The 16,978-nt window shown below is 35.9% G+C and overlaps 1 protein-coding gene across 12 annotated transcripts in view; it reads right to left on the bottom strand.

Moving 5' to 3' along the window:
- Window positions 1-16,978, bottom strand: part of GPC5 (glypican 5) — a 738,578-nt gene that overhangs the window by 333,011 nt on the left and 388,589 nt on the right. For all 12 annotated transcript variants that reach the window (XR_010071268.1, XR_010071272.1, XM_063336223.1 and 9 more), the window contains one exon: window positions 12,793-12,955. Coding sequence is in view for 10 of the 12 variants with exons in the window: in XM_063336223.1 (XP_063192293.1) it covers window positions 12,793-12,955 (163 nt within the window). In the remaining 2 variants the exon portion in view is untranslated. The remainder of the gene's footprint in view (window positions 1-12,792; window positions 12,956-16,978) is intronic.

Raw genomic sequence — 16,978 nt, 5'->3', positions numbered from 1 at the left:
AGAGCAGAAGAAAATGGAACTCGGTTGCTGCCTTGTTGATACATTACTTCAGGGAATACAGGTCATAACTGAGTATTTTAGAATGGATTCACCCTTCTTTGGGAAACTTTTGGTGATTTTCTTTTTCTTGTATTTATATTCACATACATGTTACAGATTTTAAGAACTGGGTCTTGCATAGTTACATATCCCACACAGATTACTTCTAGGGGGAAAAAAAGTGCTAAATTTCAGTAACAAACAGAAATTAACTGATTGTCTTTTATTTAAAAGTTTTTAAATGGTCTGAACATGAATTACTGAGAAGCAGATTATTCAAGGCATTGGAGTTATAATCATTAATAGTGGAAGACACAAATATGAAATTAATCTGATTTAAGTCTCTGCACAGGTTGCAAAGGGAACTCTCAGGAGATCACAGACTTTGATTTTTTTAAAGAACATAATAAAGACTGGAAGCACATGACAGGCAGAGGAACTACCTTTGATTATAAACTACCTTTGAGTGTACAGAAGTGTGACATTTATCATGGTTACAATCTGTTTAAAAAATAGATTGAAAGATAAAGGTCTGATGTGATTCATAACTTTGAAAAAGAAGAAGATTCTTTCATAAGAAGATTTAAAAAGTGTTTTACAGTTCCTTTTCAATTCAGTGAAATAATTCCTTTTTAGTATAATGGTCATAAAAGTTTTGGTTTGTTGTAGTTTTAACATCTATTTTTCTGTGTTCCAAATCTAAAGAAAATAGATAAAACATCTGTTTTATCATACCAAGATACCAAGACAGTTTGATAACCAAACACACCATGGGATTCACAGCCATTCCCACATTCTGTTGCACCAGTAACCATTTTCTCCACCACAGATGATGCAAAAAAGGAATGATTTCTTCTCCTAGCAAACAAGGTTTTTCAGACAACGTGAATTCCATTTTATGGGCCTTATTGGCTGTATTTGCAAGTAGCCCCTCTATTTTATGTTGTAACAAATCTTTACTGATCTCGACAATAAGACTGTAAAGTACATTGAAAAATATTTATTCCTTACCTAAAACTAAGCAAAATGAAATTTAAACCAGAGCAAAAGCAAAAGAACCTAACTTAGGGAAGGACTTGTCTAACTAAATTTAGATATCTGTACTTGAGCTACTGAAGCTTGAGTCCTTTTACAATCAGTTGAGAGAAATAAGGATTGTAGGGCACAATTCGTCTCATCCTAATGGAGGTGCTTAATATAGGCCTAATTAATTGCGCCCTCACATGTCTATTAATTGCCAGTGATACATGTTTATTCATCTACAGTGACTATAAAAGGCATCTAAATTTCTTAGTTCAAGCACAGATGTTTACATTATAAACAGGTAACATGAAGAAAAATCCTGTCCCTGTATCCATTGTTATTAAAGTAAGATTACCTTGTGGAGAAAATAAAAAAAAAATAACAGTAGTGTATAGCTGTCTTCCAACATTCATGTTAAGATTTTGGGTGGTGAAAAGGTCAGGTTTTTACTCTAACATTAAAGTAGCTAACCTGATCATCTTAGGGAATTGTTACTAGGATATGATAATCCTTTCAAACTGCATGGAAGGTTAGCTATTTTTTTTTTCTTTCCCTCAAAGTAATAAGAAGAGTCAGTTTCTACCAAAAAACATCCTCTTATATTTTCTTTTAGGTTTCATGTCAGTATAGTAGAAATACACTGAAAGAATAAAAGAATCATCAAAAGTGGATAATAAAAGCTATCACAGACATTGTGAGAAATGAGACATTAATTGTGGGATGGCGGTCTTCTCCCCCACCTCACCCCAAAGAAAATGATATTAAAATATGGAATAAAAATACAGAGCAGGCCAAATTCCCAAAGAAAATATTCAGGTCTTTGCTGATTTTGTCTCCGATACCAGCCTCTCCAAAACATGAACAAGATCAATTCACTTGTGACAGACTTAAAAAGCAAAATTCAAAATTTTGAGCTAAAGAAAGACCTCTTGGAGATAATAAACTCACACATGGGGCCAAGTGGAGATGAAAGCAACTTTTGGAAGGTCCGTTTTTCAAAAATAGCTTGACTTTTGGATGCGTATTTGAAGCAAAAACTCACAGCTTTTTGAGGATTAGATATCACCACTTAGAGAAAGGTATTGATTTAAACACATTTGCTTGAAAGGACTATATTTTTGCGGTAAAACTCATGCTCATTTTTATTAATATTAAAATATAATTAGAAATTTGTAATTCCTACTAAAGTCATTATGTGGTCTCTCTGGAAAATGCATTCTCCTATGAAGTCAGTGAAACGATGCCTACTGACTTCAGAAAGAACTTGATCAGAACTCATTTAAAATGTAACACATATTAGCCTTATTATTTTCCAATTATCCAGACTTTGCATAAACAAGCAGTGTATTTTGACTTGGTTTTGCGTACCTCAGATTCACATGCAAAAATTAATAGTACATACCTTAATCTAGAATAGATAAGTAATTTTAAATGTTTTGTATGAAAAAATGCATAAAGATGCACTTCTTTTTTTAAGAGTTGGAAACAATGTCTTCTTTTCCTTTGATGAAATTTTCAAAGTTCTTATCCATTAATGGGATGAAACATAAACCTTTTAAAAGCTGTTTCAGCAAAACAAAGACCTAAATTCGGGTCAAACACTAGTGAAGGGGTTATTTTGTTTTTCCCCCATATGCTAGGTGAATGACTTTATACACAGCTCTAGAGACTTAGCCTGATTATTATCTCCCTCTAGTTTTTCCTGCTGTATTCAAATAACTAAAGAGTCTTTGGGCCAAAGAGAGATGGATTTACAATGGGTAAAGATAGGAGACAATGTACTTGTGCATAATCTGCTGGTTTTTGAAGGACTAACCTCAACCAATTTTCCACTGGCTTATTTGAAGGGATTGGGTTAGAAAATCACACAACTTTGATGATATCACATAACACATCAATAACATTCTCATAGGCTAATACTAATTGGGAGGCTAGGGATCTCCCACCCTCCCTTCTCACAGGAAGACTTCTCTCTCTTTCCTTTGTCTTTTGGGAAACTGAAAATCTTTTGAAGATAAAGACTTATTGTAATCAGTACATTCCTGTGGAAAATTTACATTTCAATAAATCAGTATTTTTCTTTCTGTTACATATTGTCAACACATATGAAGTTCAAAGATTTTTCTGTATGCATGATCAAGTGTTAGCATAGTAATACATAACGATATAAATTATTGAAGCGTAAAAAAAGCCACAGTGATACACAAGTTCAAATGATTTCCACAAAAAGTAAAAATTCACTTGCAGACTCCTATGCATAGACCTTCACTAGGCTGTGAAGTTTGCACAGATAAAGTTGCTGGAAGTATAATGACATGAAGCAGTGTGAGAAAAACCAAAGCAATTTTATTTGAAATACCATGTAAAAACTGAGAAAAATTACAAGACAACTTCCTTGTATCTTATTTTGCAAAAAGGTGTGATCTGCATATTCATATTATGCATTGGAAAAAGCAAATGATGACATTTCAGTTCCCAGTTGTTTCCTATTTAAAGAGTATCAGCTCTCTCTTGAACACAATCTTTTGTCAGGAGTCAACATTTGTTCTTCTTGAGTGATGAATTTAACCTGAGTAAGGGATTAAAGCTGTACTGTCAGCTTGGATTGTTAATTCAAAAACAAATAAGGGGAAGGGTTACATAAAATTTGCTAAGGGAATTCACACAGAAGCAGAAATAAAGTCAGCTAATACAAAATTTTGTACTTTTCAACTGTGCATTACGTGGTATTAACACGTTACACTCAACAGGAAGATTATGATAAAGCCTACCACTAATACAAACACACACAATCACTCACAGAATCACGGAATCACGGAATTCAAACTCTTCAAAGGTTTTAAGTTAAGAAAAAACATTTAATGCGTATACTCACTGGTCTAACACGCAGCACATCAGAGCAGTGTACTTATTACAAATTACCTACATTAAAAACATGAGGTTATGTCTTGATGGGAATTACCTTATAATAATACCACTAATTCTGAAAATTTTACTCAATGTATTATTTCATTGAACTGATATATAAATATTCATGCTCACAGTGACCAGTAGGGAAACAAACTTTCCAGCAAAGTATCAATGCATATTGCTTTCTAATTCATTCTTTTATATTTCCTGCGTAAAAGGAATAAGATAATAGATGTTACAGCTATTCATCTGGATAGACAAGAGCCCAAATTCTTTCTTATTTTTACAGGAGTAGAAGAAAAGTAACCAGTGCCACTCTTACAAATGTGTTAGTGTACACAACCTGCCTCTTGGACAAATTCAGACTTAACCACTTCTTAGTTTTTAGCAAGTTTCAAAAAAACCCTCCTGCCTACTACTTTATGCCTCCTGAACTTGAGCAAAGATAATATACTCTGTTATGTCCTTTCCTGATCTGGATTTTCCTGTGTAGGTTACAGCTCCTGAGGAGCTCCTTTTTGGAATAATCAGAATATGGTGTTGTGTGGTCAAGATATGATGCAGGTTGAGTACCACCTGAACTACCTTTAGACTAATTGGCTATACATAGGAATAAAATTAGCATCCTGGAGAAGATAGTCACTTTATTTGGTACTGGAGTAATAAAAGGGTAATTTATCAGTCTGGAGATTACTGGGGCTCCAATTAACAGGACAGAAAGGAAAGCTCACTCATTTCCCTGGATTCGTTCACTTCCTTCTGACTTTTCCTTCTCACCAGCACGGGAATCCTTCAAGCTGTTTCCTTGGATAGAGAAGGGGAAAAAAAACCCAAATTCTTCTGATTGGTCTTACAGATATGTAGACACTTTTGAGCTCTTTGAACCAACAAGTTATATACTGAATGAAAAGTAATACGCCATTTACTTGTTTCACCTAATTTTAGACCAAAAAGCACAGAAGCAGTTACAGAGGACCAGAAAGTCAATTACAGATACAGTCCTAGCTTAAACAGTGAATAATATGTCAAGTCTCCCACTGTGGACTATAAAATTAATTCTGAATTGTCCTTCTATGAAATGGGTAAAAACATGTTCTATAAGAAATGTTTTTGCCTGGAATTAGTGCAGAAGTCACAGCAGATGCTACAGTGGGGAAAGGAACTCTCTTCTCACTTTTCAAAATTATGTGGAATGTCCTGTAAGATCCCTCATTTCCTGCTCCTCCTCCACAATTGTCTTTCAAACATATTTTATTTTTTTTAATTCATTTTTATTAGAATTGAAACGTTCTGAATTGAGTGAATATATAAAGAATGAAGTCATGTAGCCCTTCCAAAAACAACTGAACAAGAATACTTCACATTAACAACGGGGGATTGGGAAGAATACTGTTGTGTGTAAACAAAATAAAACCTGAAATCCTACTCAGACATAAGTGATCTCTTCCTTTACTGCGGTAACACAGAGTGCAGATGAGAGTTTAAAGCAATATAACAGATGGCAAACATCATAATGGAGATTTTATTACTTCCACTATCTGGCGCGTCCCACCAGTCTTCTTCAGTCTTTAAATACTGAGACACTCACAGACAGCAGAAATCTAATGAGAAGCCCTTCACACCACTTCCGTGATGGTTTGTACCCCAGTGCTTTACTTCTGGAGCTGAGGATGGTGAATGGCATACAAGTAATGGAAGAGGTTGCCCAGTGAACACAGGAATGGATTAACTGTGTTACCTGATACCATGCTGACAACTTTTAAGGCTGAAAGTGTAACTTTCAGACTTGTCTACTTATTAGTCTTTGTTTCCTTTGTTTAATTAGACAATAGATTTTTAAGCGAAGGGGCTGTGAACTGTGCAAGAAACTCTAGTTTTGGACCATATTTCTAATACTTTAATACATTCTGAGATTTACATTCTGAGACAAAGATATTGGTTTTCCAATACACTGGGATAAAGATGCACTCAAAGACACTGATCAATAACAAGCTTATTGTTAAATAGGTGTGGTAGAAGTATTGAAATCTTTTTAAGTAAACAGCAGATCCAGACCGGAACTTTCAAATATAAGCCTCTAAAAAGTACTTTGGGGGAATATCATGTCATTAAAGCAATTTTATTGTTCATTAGAATGTTTAATCTATTTTATTTGTATACATATACTTTTAAGTTTGCTTCCTAATAAGTTAAAATAGAGATTAAGACTGTTTTAAGATTACATGATACAATTTTTTAAGAAGTTTAAAAGTAATCCAGGGGCTCTTCATTTAGCATTTGACAGTCTGTGTAGTTGTGTACCACTTCCAATTCAGACCGTGAGTCCTCATTCATGTTGAACTCCTTTGGTGAATCCATCTCAATCTAGTCTTGTGATGATTTATATAAGTCCTATGTGCTTAATGACAGATTTTTTTTTATAATAAACAGAGGTCAAGATAAATACAGTCATTTTGTCACATTTGCCTTTGCTGCCTAAACCAGTCTTTTCTTCTTCTTGTGTCTCAGTGTAGTACTTTGAATGGACATTAGCTCAGTGAAATCATATGTTATAGCACAGATAAGATTTGTACTCAGACTAGTTATTTTGTTCAATGGACAGCAACTGCTCAATTCCAGCACATCTAGGATGGGAATGGCTGACGAAGCAACTAAGGGAAGCAGCTGTACAAATGGGAGATACTGTTGCTCTTTCTTCTAATTCCACCTGTTCATGTGAATTGGTATTACTGAATTGATATAACTCTTCTTTTTCTATTTAGGAAAATATTGTGCCCTGCCCTGGGTAGGCCTGCCAGTGGTGAGAAGCAAGATGGAAAAGCCACTACAGAATTTGAACATTTCCAGGTATAGCAGTTAGTGACATTTGCTCTCTTTGAATTAGGGAGCCTAATGAAGTTTCACACGTGTGCTAGCTTTAAGAAGCTTTGATCACAGAAGATGCCATCAGAATCAGATCTAAAATTAAAAAAAAAAAAAAAAAGAAGAAGAAAGCAACTATACTGAAGTGAGTGAAGGATCAGACGGAGGAGAAAGGATGTTTGAGACTTGAGTATATAACATCAGATAAGTGACACAGACTGGTTTATTTGAATCACAGTATCCTCTTTTTACCTGGAGATGTCGTGGTTTCAGCCGTGATAGAGTTAACTTTCTTCCTAGTAGCTGGTGTAGTGCTGTGTTCTGGATTTAGGATGAGAATAATGTTGATCACACACCGATGTTTTAGTCATTGCTGAGCAGTGCTTACATTAAGTCAAGGACTTTTTAGCTTCTCATACTGCCCTGCCAGCAAAGGCAGGGAGGGGACACGGCCAGGACAGCTGATCCAAACTGGCCAAAGGAATATTCCGTACCATATGAAGTCACGCTGAACAATAAAACAGGGAGGAGTTGGCCAGGGAGTGGCGGCCGCTGCTTAAGGACTGGCTGGGCATCATTCAGTGGGTGGTGAGCAATTGCATTGTGCATCACTTGTTTAGCATATTATTTTACCATTGTTATTATTTTCCCTTCCTTTTCTGTCCTATTAAACTGTCTTTATCTCAACCCACGATTTCTACCTTTATTTTGAGTCTCTCCCCCACCCTACTTGAGGGGAATGAGCGAACGGCCGTATGGTGTTTACCTGCGTGCCAGGTTAAACCACAACAGAAAATGACAAAATAAAGCCTTCTCAAAGTTACTTTCCCTCTATCGCATAGTCTGAACAAGAAAAAAATAATCTACAGATTAAGCAGTCCTAAAAAAAAAAACAAAACTTTTTGGAGACTTTTTGCCTCAGACAGGATGAATATCAGGTGAGACAAAAAAGCAAGTGAGAGACCAGATTTGCCTGTAAATACCTTAAACACAAAGACACCTTTGATGAGACCCTAACTAGGAGATCTCTTGGTGTAGTAAAGAAACACCCATGTTGCATGGCAAATTGAGAAAAAGAAAGACAAAGCAGTGGTAGAGCGCTTTTCAGAAAATTAGTGGCCTTGATAAAAGTCTTATGAGAATTTTTATAGATGGTATTGAGTACCTCAGAGGAGTGATATCAGGATAAGCCCTTCCTCACGGAGCTGTTTGTTTGAAAACAGATTCAAATCAATATATAGGTGATAAGTATTTGTTGTTATTACCTCTTGCATTCTGCAGTGGGTTTTGAGGAAGTAATTCATTGTGACTCATGAAATAGTCCTGTGGGAGCTCCTGGGTTAGAGCAGAATAAAACTAGTAAATGAAGTGTCAGGGCTTTATACTACTGTTTATTTTATAAATTTAAAGTGCACAATCCTTTCTAGTACTATTCCTTCAAATAAGAGTACCAATTTGCTGTATTTTAAAGGCACTTAGGAAGAGCGAAGCATTCAGAACAAGTGTAGGGCTTTGAAATATTGAATCTAATGTAAGGATTGACTGATATGAAAACCAGAATTTTTCAAAATACAACATATTTTAAGCACTACTGTAATGCTAGGGCTATCACTTATGAGTCATAAATATCAAATCTCTTCATTGGCCTTCCAAAGCCTAAAGCCTGCCATCACACATTTGTCAGTCTCCAACATTAAATGAAAACAATTCTTACATCTGTAACGCTGCAGAAATAAGTCATCTTTGACTTCAGAGGCTATGTGTTCACATGAAATTGCTAGAGGTTTGTCTTGGCAGAAACATATCTCCTCCCTTCCCCTCTGTTCCTTTCAGGTCTGAGCATCGTACACGTGTTTAGAAGGCAATGACATGGCATCAAAAAAAAGGCAGATTTGTCTTTACATTTTATACAAAGCAACATACTTAAAAGGGCTACTTCTGTATCATACTTTATCAGCTTATTACGGTTATGAATTTGTGGCAGACAAGATCGTTTCCTTGGTGAAAATGTCTGGAAGAGTTAATGAAAAAGAACTCGGACTTTGGTGAGGACCTCCAGACTCTGTTACGGTACAAAATAGGTAATAATTACCCTTTCTTTCCTGGCTGATTATGAGACAATGCAAAGTTGCCCAGAAAATTAAGACTGTAAAAAGTTTCTTTGGTGAGGAAAAAATAAAACTATCTGTATGACTCCATGTATAAAAAAAATGTTACTAAACCCCATAAATAATCTTTTTTCAATGCTTTTAATGTGACATATTAAAAGGAAATAATTATGAAATAACTTACCTATTCTATGTCATAATTATATTTTGAGTTTCAAAAATTTTAAATGCATTATAAAGTCCTATACCAATATGACAAGAAAGTATCTGGTTTCTGGAGTTTATTAAAACTTCTTAGAAGTTGTTTTTACTTAAAAGTTCTTCTTAGACAAAATGACTGTAACAAGAGTATGTATTTAAAACTGCAACAGTAAAAGTTGAGTTCGTATTCCCACATTCAAACTATTTGGTGCTACAGTTTAATCCTGGTGTCATTCCTGTCTTTTACACGTCTACTGTCACCTATTTATCAATATGGATGGAAGACTAAGTCTCTGTATTATAGAGAAACAGGACTATCACCCACATTTATATGTTCTTTGCCCCACCCTATTTCTGCCTTCTGTCTTTATGGTTTTCTTACAGTTTTTTTGCAAACTGAAAGTTAACAGCAATGAAATACTAGGCCACTGATATTTCTACTGTGCATCATTTTTCTTCTGCCATGATTCCTAAGTTGCTATGTGGACATTGGCCAACTCAGTTCATTGTATCTCTACTTGTCCAGTCCTACTGCAGCTGAGGTCTGTTTTTCAGCTTAAAAAAGTGGTCACGTTCGTTACACTAATAAGTGAGTGTTTTATAATGCATAGAAGCAGCATGTAACAGTGGAAAACCTGAACAATGATCTGTTATATACCAGAAGAAACAAAGTAATATTATACAGATGTACAGCGACTCTTGAGCTTGGCTTCTGAGCAAGATTGCAAGCGTTTGCAGATCAGAAGCTTATGAAGGGTTGGATTTGAACAAATATAACTTTTCAATATTGTTCACACTGCAAGTGTGGATTTTTTTCTTTTTTGTATCAGTTTATTTAGGACTACAAATATAAGCTTCTATATAACAAATAAGTTTGGTTGGTCTTCCATGACATATATGAATATTTATATATGACATATCCCATCGCATATCCCGTAATGTCCTCATAGGTAAGCTTAGGAAGTGTGGGTTAGATGAATGGACACTGAGGTGGATTGAGAACTGGCTGAATGTCAGGGCTCAGAGGATTGTGATCAAGTGGTACCTGGTGACAGGACAAGGGGCAGTGGGCACAAACTGGAACACAGGAAGTTACATCTGAACATGAGGAAAAACTTCTTTGCTTTGAGGCTGACAGAGCACTGGAACAGGCTGCCCAGAGAGGTTTTAGAGTCTCCTTCTCTGGAGATATTCAAAACCCTCCTGGATGTGTTCCTGTCCAGCCTGCTCCAGGTGAACCTTCTTTGGCAGAAGGGTTGGACTAGATGTTCTCCGAAGGTCCCTTACAACCCCTACCATTCTGTGATTCTGTGATTCCATGACATATCTAAATACAGAAGAATACTCAGACATTTCTGGCCATTCGCATGCAACTAAAAAAAAAAATGGGATGCACAAAAAAGCACTAGAACTAACAAGCTAACATTGAGGATCAAATATGCTGTAGTCAACATCTAGGTTTAGCTGAAGTTCAGTCATGCTTTTCAAAGATCAGTAAGAAATATCACTGGAGTAAATCTAGCTTCCCAGCTCAAAACCAAAGAGTTCAGCTTAAAATTGATACCGGTCACCTGAAGCTAATAACTATCAGCAACTTAAATTGTGATGATGTTGCCTTTTAATTTTTTAATTGCATTTTAATTTCTCACATAAAATCATAAATCTTGATATGATAATTTTTTTTGCTTACTAAAATACACTTACTTAACTTTTTTTCACTTTCAATTTAGCTTTTAATTCCCGAATTCTCACTCTTACATCACAACATTTCAAAAGAATTGTTCAAGCCCCTGTTTTGTTTATTTTAAATATACACTTAAGTGATTTCTAAAGAAAAAGATTTTCCTGACTTATATTGTAACAAAATTCTTACTAATTGGAATGTTTTAGCAGTTCTATTGGACAGAAAGTCGATGTCAGTAAACGCGCGTGATACCCCAGAACAAAGTAAAGTTAAGTTATGTGTGACTCTTTCTGATATACATTCAAGACACCTTTTAAGGCGCATTCCAAATATTAAATTCATGGCAGCATAAATCCATAAAATCACAACAGCTCATCAAAGGTACTAGTAATTCAATATATATGCACAGGTCATTATATTGAATGGTATGGACTCATAGTTTTGTTAAGTACTGTCTCAGAAAAGGTTCAAATGAAACAGCATTACGTGCAAACTTCAGTATGCCTAATACATAGTTTATAATTCTAGAGATTTATAAAACATGTAGTATAAAGAGAATATGAAGGCTAATTATATTTTTGGCATTTGAAAAGATTACACTAAATATATCAATATGAAGGAAATTATAACGCAGTAGAAGAGGGTGAAAGAAAATGTACTATTCTTACAATTCTTTTGTCATTTAATACTTGCTTAATAGCTCTAGTCATATTCTAAGACTATTTTACAGTCTTTCCAGACCACGGAATGTCATTATCAAATAGATATAACATATCCAGTATTCCAAAGTACATCTGTTTTTAAATATTTGATCTCTAACTTCTTTTTCCAAAGTTAAATCTTCAAATGCATTCTCAGGAAGTAAGTGTCCAAATCTTTTTGCAGACCTCTTAAATTCCCATCTAAAGAAGTACAGCAGGACTTGAAAATGTACAGACAAGGTATCAGTGCAACAGCATCTTAGGCTGAATCTAAGCTGACCTGCTAAGGCTTGCTCCAGGATACTCAGTCTCATTTCTCCAGCTGTTTAGATCAGAATTGGGCAAGTGTACACTATAGCTGCTCTACGGCCACATTTCTAGATTGTCTTTTCACTGTCAAGTCAAAAAGGACCTGGGGTTCTCACCTAAGCTTGGAAACTTGGGATACACTCTAATTCAGTAAATACAGGTAAATTCAGGGATTGACCCCAACCTTGAGTTATTATTCATTAGTGTCGAATTTCAAATGCAAAATTCAGAAAAATGAAAAAAAAAAAAAACACCAAAATTCAGAAATGCAATTTTTATGATACCAGGCTTCTATTACCATCATCTCTGCCTATATTTCTGCACTTGGAAGAGAAGTAAGTGACACAGAATAATGTCTGGATGCAGAGAAGTACTTAACTTACTTGTGCTTCAATCCATTTGCTCTGATGTCAAAATTTTTTGAAGAAGAATGTTACAAATGTGGTTCAGAAAAGAAAAAAAAAAACACACCGCAGACATAAAAAACAAAAAAAGTATAAAGGCAGAAAGAAGTGTAAGAAGCATTGATGCTGAGTGGGCTACAGTACATTGGTTCCAATACTGCTCTATGAAATTCAGCTACAACTAAACCTTATATTTTCCCACAGTTCCATGAAAAGTTAGAACAATTTCTCTGCTTAGTTGCCAAACCTTTTATGTATAAGTAGTAACTCACAGGAACAAGTCATTTTAACACTTTTTATCTGACTAAAATACTGTGTTGAGGTCTGTCTACATTATGCCAGATATGTATTAATGTGTTATGCTGAAACTGATAGTCATGATACCATGCTCACAGAAATCCTATAATTGCAGTCCTATTCCTATGAATCTTGGAACTGTTATACAGACAACTTTTCCACACCTTTTCCAAGATAATTAAGTGGTATTTCTTAGTGGGAAATATGCTAATTGACTATTTAAATGTACGAAGGAAATAGAATAATGGACTTACTGTCTGTAATTTTCAGGACTCTTTTGACTTCTCCACTTCCTGATCCTCCACAACCATCTTCATCATCACAGTCTCCACTGATTTGTTCATCCACACCTCCACCACTGCCTGTTTGTTGGAGATCCCATTTATGATATTTAGGAAATGATTTGCCCTGTAACAGCTGAAGATAGGGTATACAAGTTAGCGGTACAGATGGAAAACTTCAGCGAGTACTCAAAATTTCATATATGTCTCTCTAATAATTATCTGATTTTAAAAGAAAACTCCAGGATCCACAGAATGATAGTAACTAATGATGCCATACTTTTGCCAACACAGTATTTATGGAAACAAAACACAGCCAGTTTAATGAACTACACCCAGTTAAACAGGACACTTTTCTTTTTTTTTTGGCCCAGTTCAAATCATGACACAGCTCCAAAGCCAGCTGTATGACAGGTTAGTCTTTGTCCCTGAGCTTTGTGGCATAAATGTGGGAATGAACCTCCAGCAAGACAGTTTTTCAAACAAGGTTTCCATAGTATAGTATAGTATAGTATAGTATAGTATAGTATAGTATAGTATAGTATATATTTACATATATACATTTTTTCAGGCTGAAAACATGCATCCCCTTCTACATTCAGTATCTCTGGCTCAGTCTTCAAAATGTATTAGAGTAATAAGGTCTTTATATTTTCCTGCTTCGATAAACTTCAGCCCAAAGTAGTTATGTTCTCTTGTTTTTTTCCGTTCTACTTATTGAACGTTATTGGCTTATGAATACAGATCTGAAAACTCAGACAATCCCACTAAGTTTCTTTAAATGCAGTTTCAACATTGAAAAATTGTTCTTCAACTTTTTCCAAAATTTGAAAAAACTTGAAAGAGTAGAGATTAAGGAATGAACAAGCTTATTTGTAATTTGGATTTTGTTTTTCTCTTCACTTTCCTTAATGGCACAAGAGGAAATATTGTCTCCATATAAATTCACAGATCTCAGTGCTGGTTCTCTACCAAGCCTGGCTTAGATCTAGTATAATTTTTTTAATAAATTTATACCTATGTACTTCTTCAAAGCTAGTTTGATTCACATTACAAATAAAGATAAAAGGCATTTAAAATGATTAGTCTGTTGTGCTGCAATTTTTATAAAGCTATTATTTAAGAGGAAAAGAAACACAGGTTATAACTGGATGATTTTTTTGTATACACTTACTGGGTCTTCCGGCTGAATAAGGAAAATTACTAGCTGTATACTGTGTGCCTAAAAAAACCTAGTATAATAAATGTTCTTCTCTTTTTATTGAAGGCTAAAATAATCTCTTTTTCTTTTAGGTGTCCAAAAAGGTTTCCTATTCTATAAAATTACTGTCTTTAAAAAAAATACTGTGAACTTAATTATGCATCATTGTCTTTCAATTTCAATGAAATAAGCAGCAAATATTATTTTGAACCATGTTAGTTTGACTGAATTATGGCAAGGGTTAGGTCACCAGTGTTGTGAGGTTGCAGTAGGCACACCGATATTCCAGGCTAGATTTGCTGGATCTTTCCCTTAGTTTTGGTGAAAGTTTGTTGAACTAAGATTTTGGTATCAAAAACATATCCTTTGCTGGTGGAATTTTATTTTCACAGAGAATTTGTGTTTTCTTACCACTACTCTGGTACATGAGCACAGGTGAATTATTCAGGTGTAGAACAGCTGAAAGGTCCCTGGGAGTCTCCAACTTCACACCTTGACTACATAGCTTTGGGAAGTTGGGCATCCGGCTTAGGTCTTTCACTGCCTAATTGCCTGAAGACCCCTTGGAATTTTCACTGGTGGCTTATTGGAACGCTTTCTTTGACACAAATAGCAATTCTAAAAATGGTTATAATACCAAAAAGAACCATTAATAAATTTTGTGAAATTTCATCTTTTAGAAAGAAAATGCAGGTTTGTGTGACAGAAGTTACACTGTTGTAATAAAGTACTTGCAGAGTTCTGTAAATATATGACTTGGTGCTATAAAACGTTTCGGTAAGAAGAATTGCTCACAGCAGCTACAGAGGCATGTATAAGGGTATTTGAAGATTCATAACAAATCTCAGAGTGTAAACATAATTAGGAAAACTATCACTAAGAATGTGTGGTTGTTGTATAGTCCTACAGGGTCTGGCAATTTTTCAAGATTGTTTAAGATTTTTATCAATGACCTGGAAAGCAGCATACAACACAAAATGGCAATCATAGAATCACAGAACGGTTTGTGTTGGAAGGGACTTTAAAGATCACGTAGTTCCAACCCCCTGCCATGGGCAGGGACACCTCCCACTAGACCAGGCTGCTCAAAGCCTCATCCGAGCTGGCCTTGAACACTTCCAGGGATGGGGCATCTACAACTTCCCGGTGCAACCTGTTCCAGTGCCTCACCACCCTCACAGTGAAAAATTTCTTCCTAATATCTAATCTAAATCTACCCTCTTCCAGTTTAAAACTGTTACTCCTCATCCCATCACCACACTCCCAGATAAAGAGTCCCTCCCCATCTTTCCTATAGGCCCCCTTTAAGTACTGGAAGGCCATTGTAAGGGCTTCCCAGAGCCTTCTCTTCTCCAGGCTGAATAATCCCAACTCTCTCAGCCTGTCCTCATAGCAGAGGTGCTCCAGCCTTCTGATCATCTTCGTGGCCCTCCTCTGGACTTTCTCCAACAGGTCCATGTCCTTCTTATTTTGGGGGGTCTACCCCAGATGGGGTCTCACGAGAGTATAGACGGGCAGAATCACCTCCCTCAACCTGCGGGCCATGTTTTTTTTGATGCAGCACAGGATGCGGTTGGCTTTCTGGGATGCAAACACACGTTGCCAGCTCACGTTGAGCTTCTCAGCAACCAACGCTCCCAAGTCCTTCTCCTCAAGGCTGTTCTCAATCCATTCTCCATCCAGACTGTATTTGTACTTGGGATTGCCCCAATTCAGATGCAGGACCTTGCACTTTGCCTTGTTGAACTTCATGAGGTTGGCACAGGCACACCTCTCCAGCCTGCCCAGGTCCCTCTGGATGGCATCCCTTCCCTCCAGCATGTCGACAGCACCACACAGCTTGGTGTTGTCAGCAAATTTGCTGAGGGTACACTCCATCCAACTGTCCGTGTCGCTGACAAAGATGTTAAACAGCACTGTCCCCAGAACTGACCCCTGAGGAACACCACTTCTCACTGGTTTCCACTTGGACATCAACGGACACGTGGACAACGTCTCTGTGATACCAGTAAGACCATACTGGTACACACACATCTCTGACTCCTCTTGTTTATTCCCCATGCTGTGTGCATTTGCATAGAGGTATATAAATTGGGCCCCTGATGAGGCTGATTTACTGGTAATGATGAACCTTTCATTGGTACAAGAACTGGAGAACTACTAAATAACAAAGAGAAGTGACAAACTTGTTTAAGAAAATACGTCATCTAGTAAGCCAGGTAACTGAATGAATTTTTAAACACATACTAAAATACAGACAAATTTAAAATTGCAAGACTAAATATTGTATTACATGTGTATTAGAAGACAAAATATTCTGTTCTGTAAAAAAATTGTGGGTGTTCTGGGTAACCAGAATTATCAAAAGCAGTGTTTTAACCAAAGATGTTAATGTGATATCTTTGGGGACAGAAATAGGAATAGTAAGTCAGATTAGGGATGTTAAATTAGTCCTAAATCCAGTCCTTGTTTCCTCTATTCAGAAAGGATGGCACAGGAATTCTATTACAGTGGTTAAAAAGGAACAAAAAAAATAGTTTTGTTTTTAACCAAGGAGCTCCTCCTTAAGTGTACCAAAAAAACCCCACCTCAAGAATTTAAACCAGCTTTGTAAGCACCTACATGGCAAACAAGTTTGACAGATTTGTGTAGCAGGCCAAAGAATATGAAAATAGCAAAATAATCAAAACCTTTTATTTATACATTCAAAGTGAATCAAACAAATCTATATTACTAATGTCATGTATTTAAAATATCCATGAAGGTTGTTTTATATCAAAATAATTTATTAACAGTTCTGGTCAGGTATGTATATGTTCTGGATCAAATAGGTTTTGGTCTTAAGTATGATTTAATTCAGAGGTTCAAGGACGGTGTATGCAAGAGGTTAGACTAAATAACCAAAATGGTCCCTTCTAGCTCTCAGAAATCTATGAATTCATGTAAGTAAATCTGGTT

This window comes from Chroicocephalus ridibundus, chromosome 1 (genome assembly GCF_963924245.1).
Source record: "Chroicocephalus ridibundus chromosome 1, bChrRid1.1, whole genome shotgun sequence".
NCBI classification, from domain to species: domain Eukaryota; kingdom Metazoa; phylum Chordata; class Aves; order Charadriiformes; family Laridae; genus Chroicocephalus; species Chroicocephalus ridibundus.
This window is presented reverse-complemented; position numbering and strand designations above follow the sequence as displayed.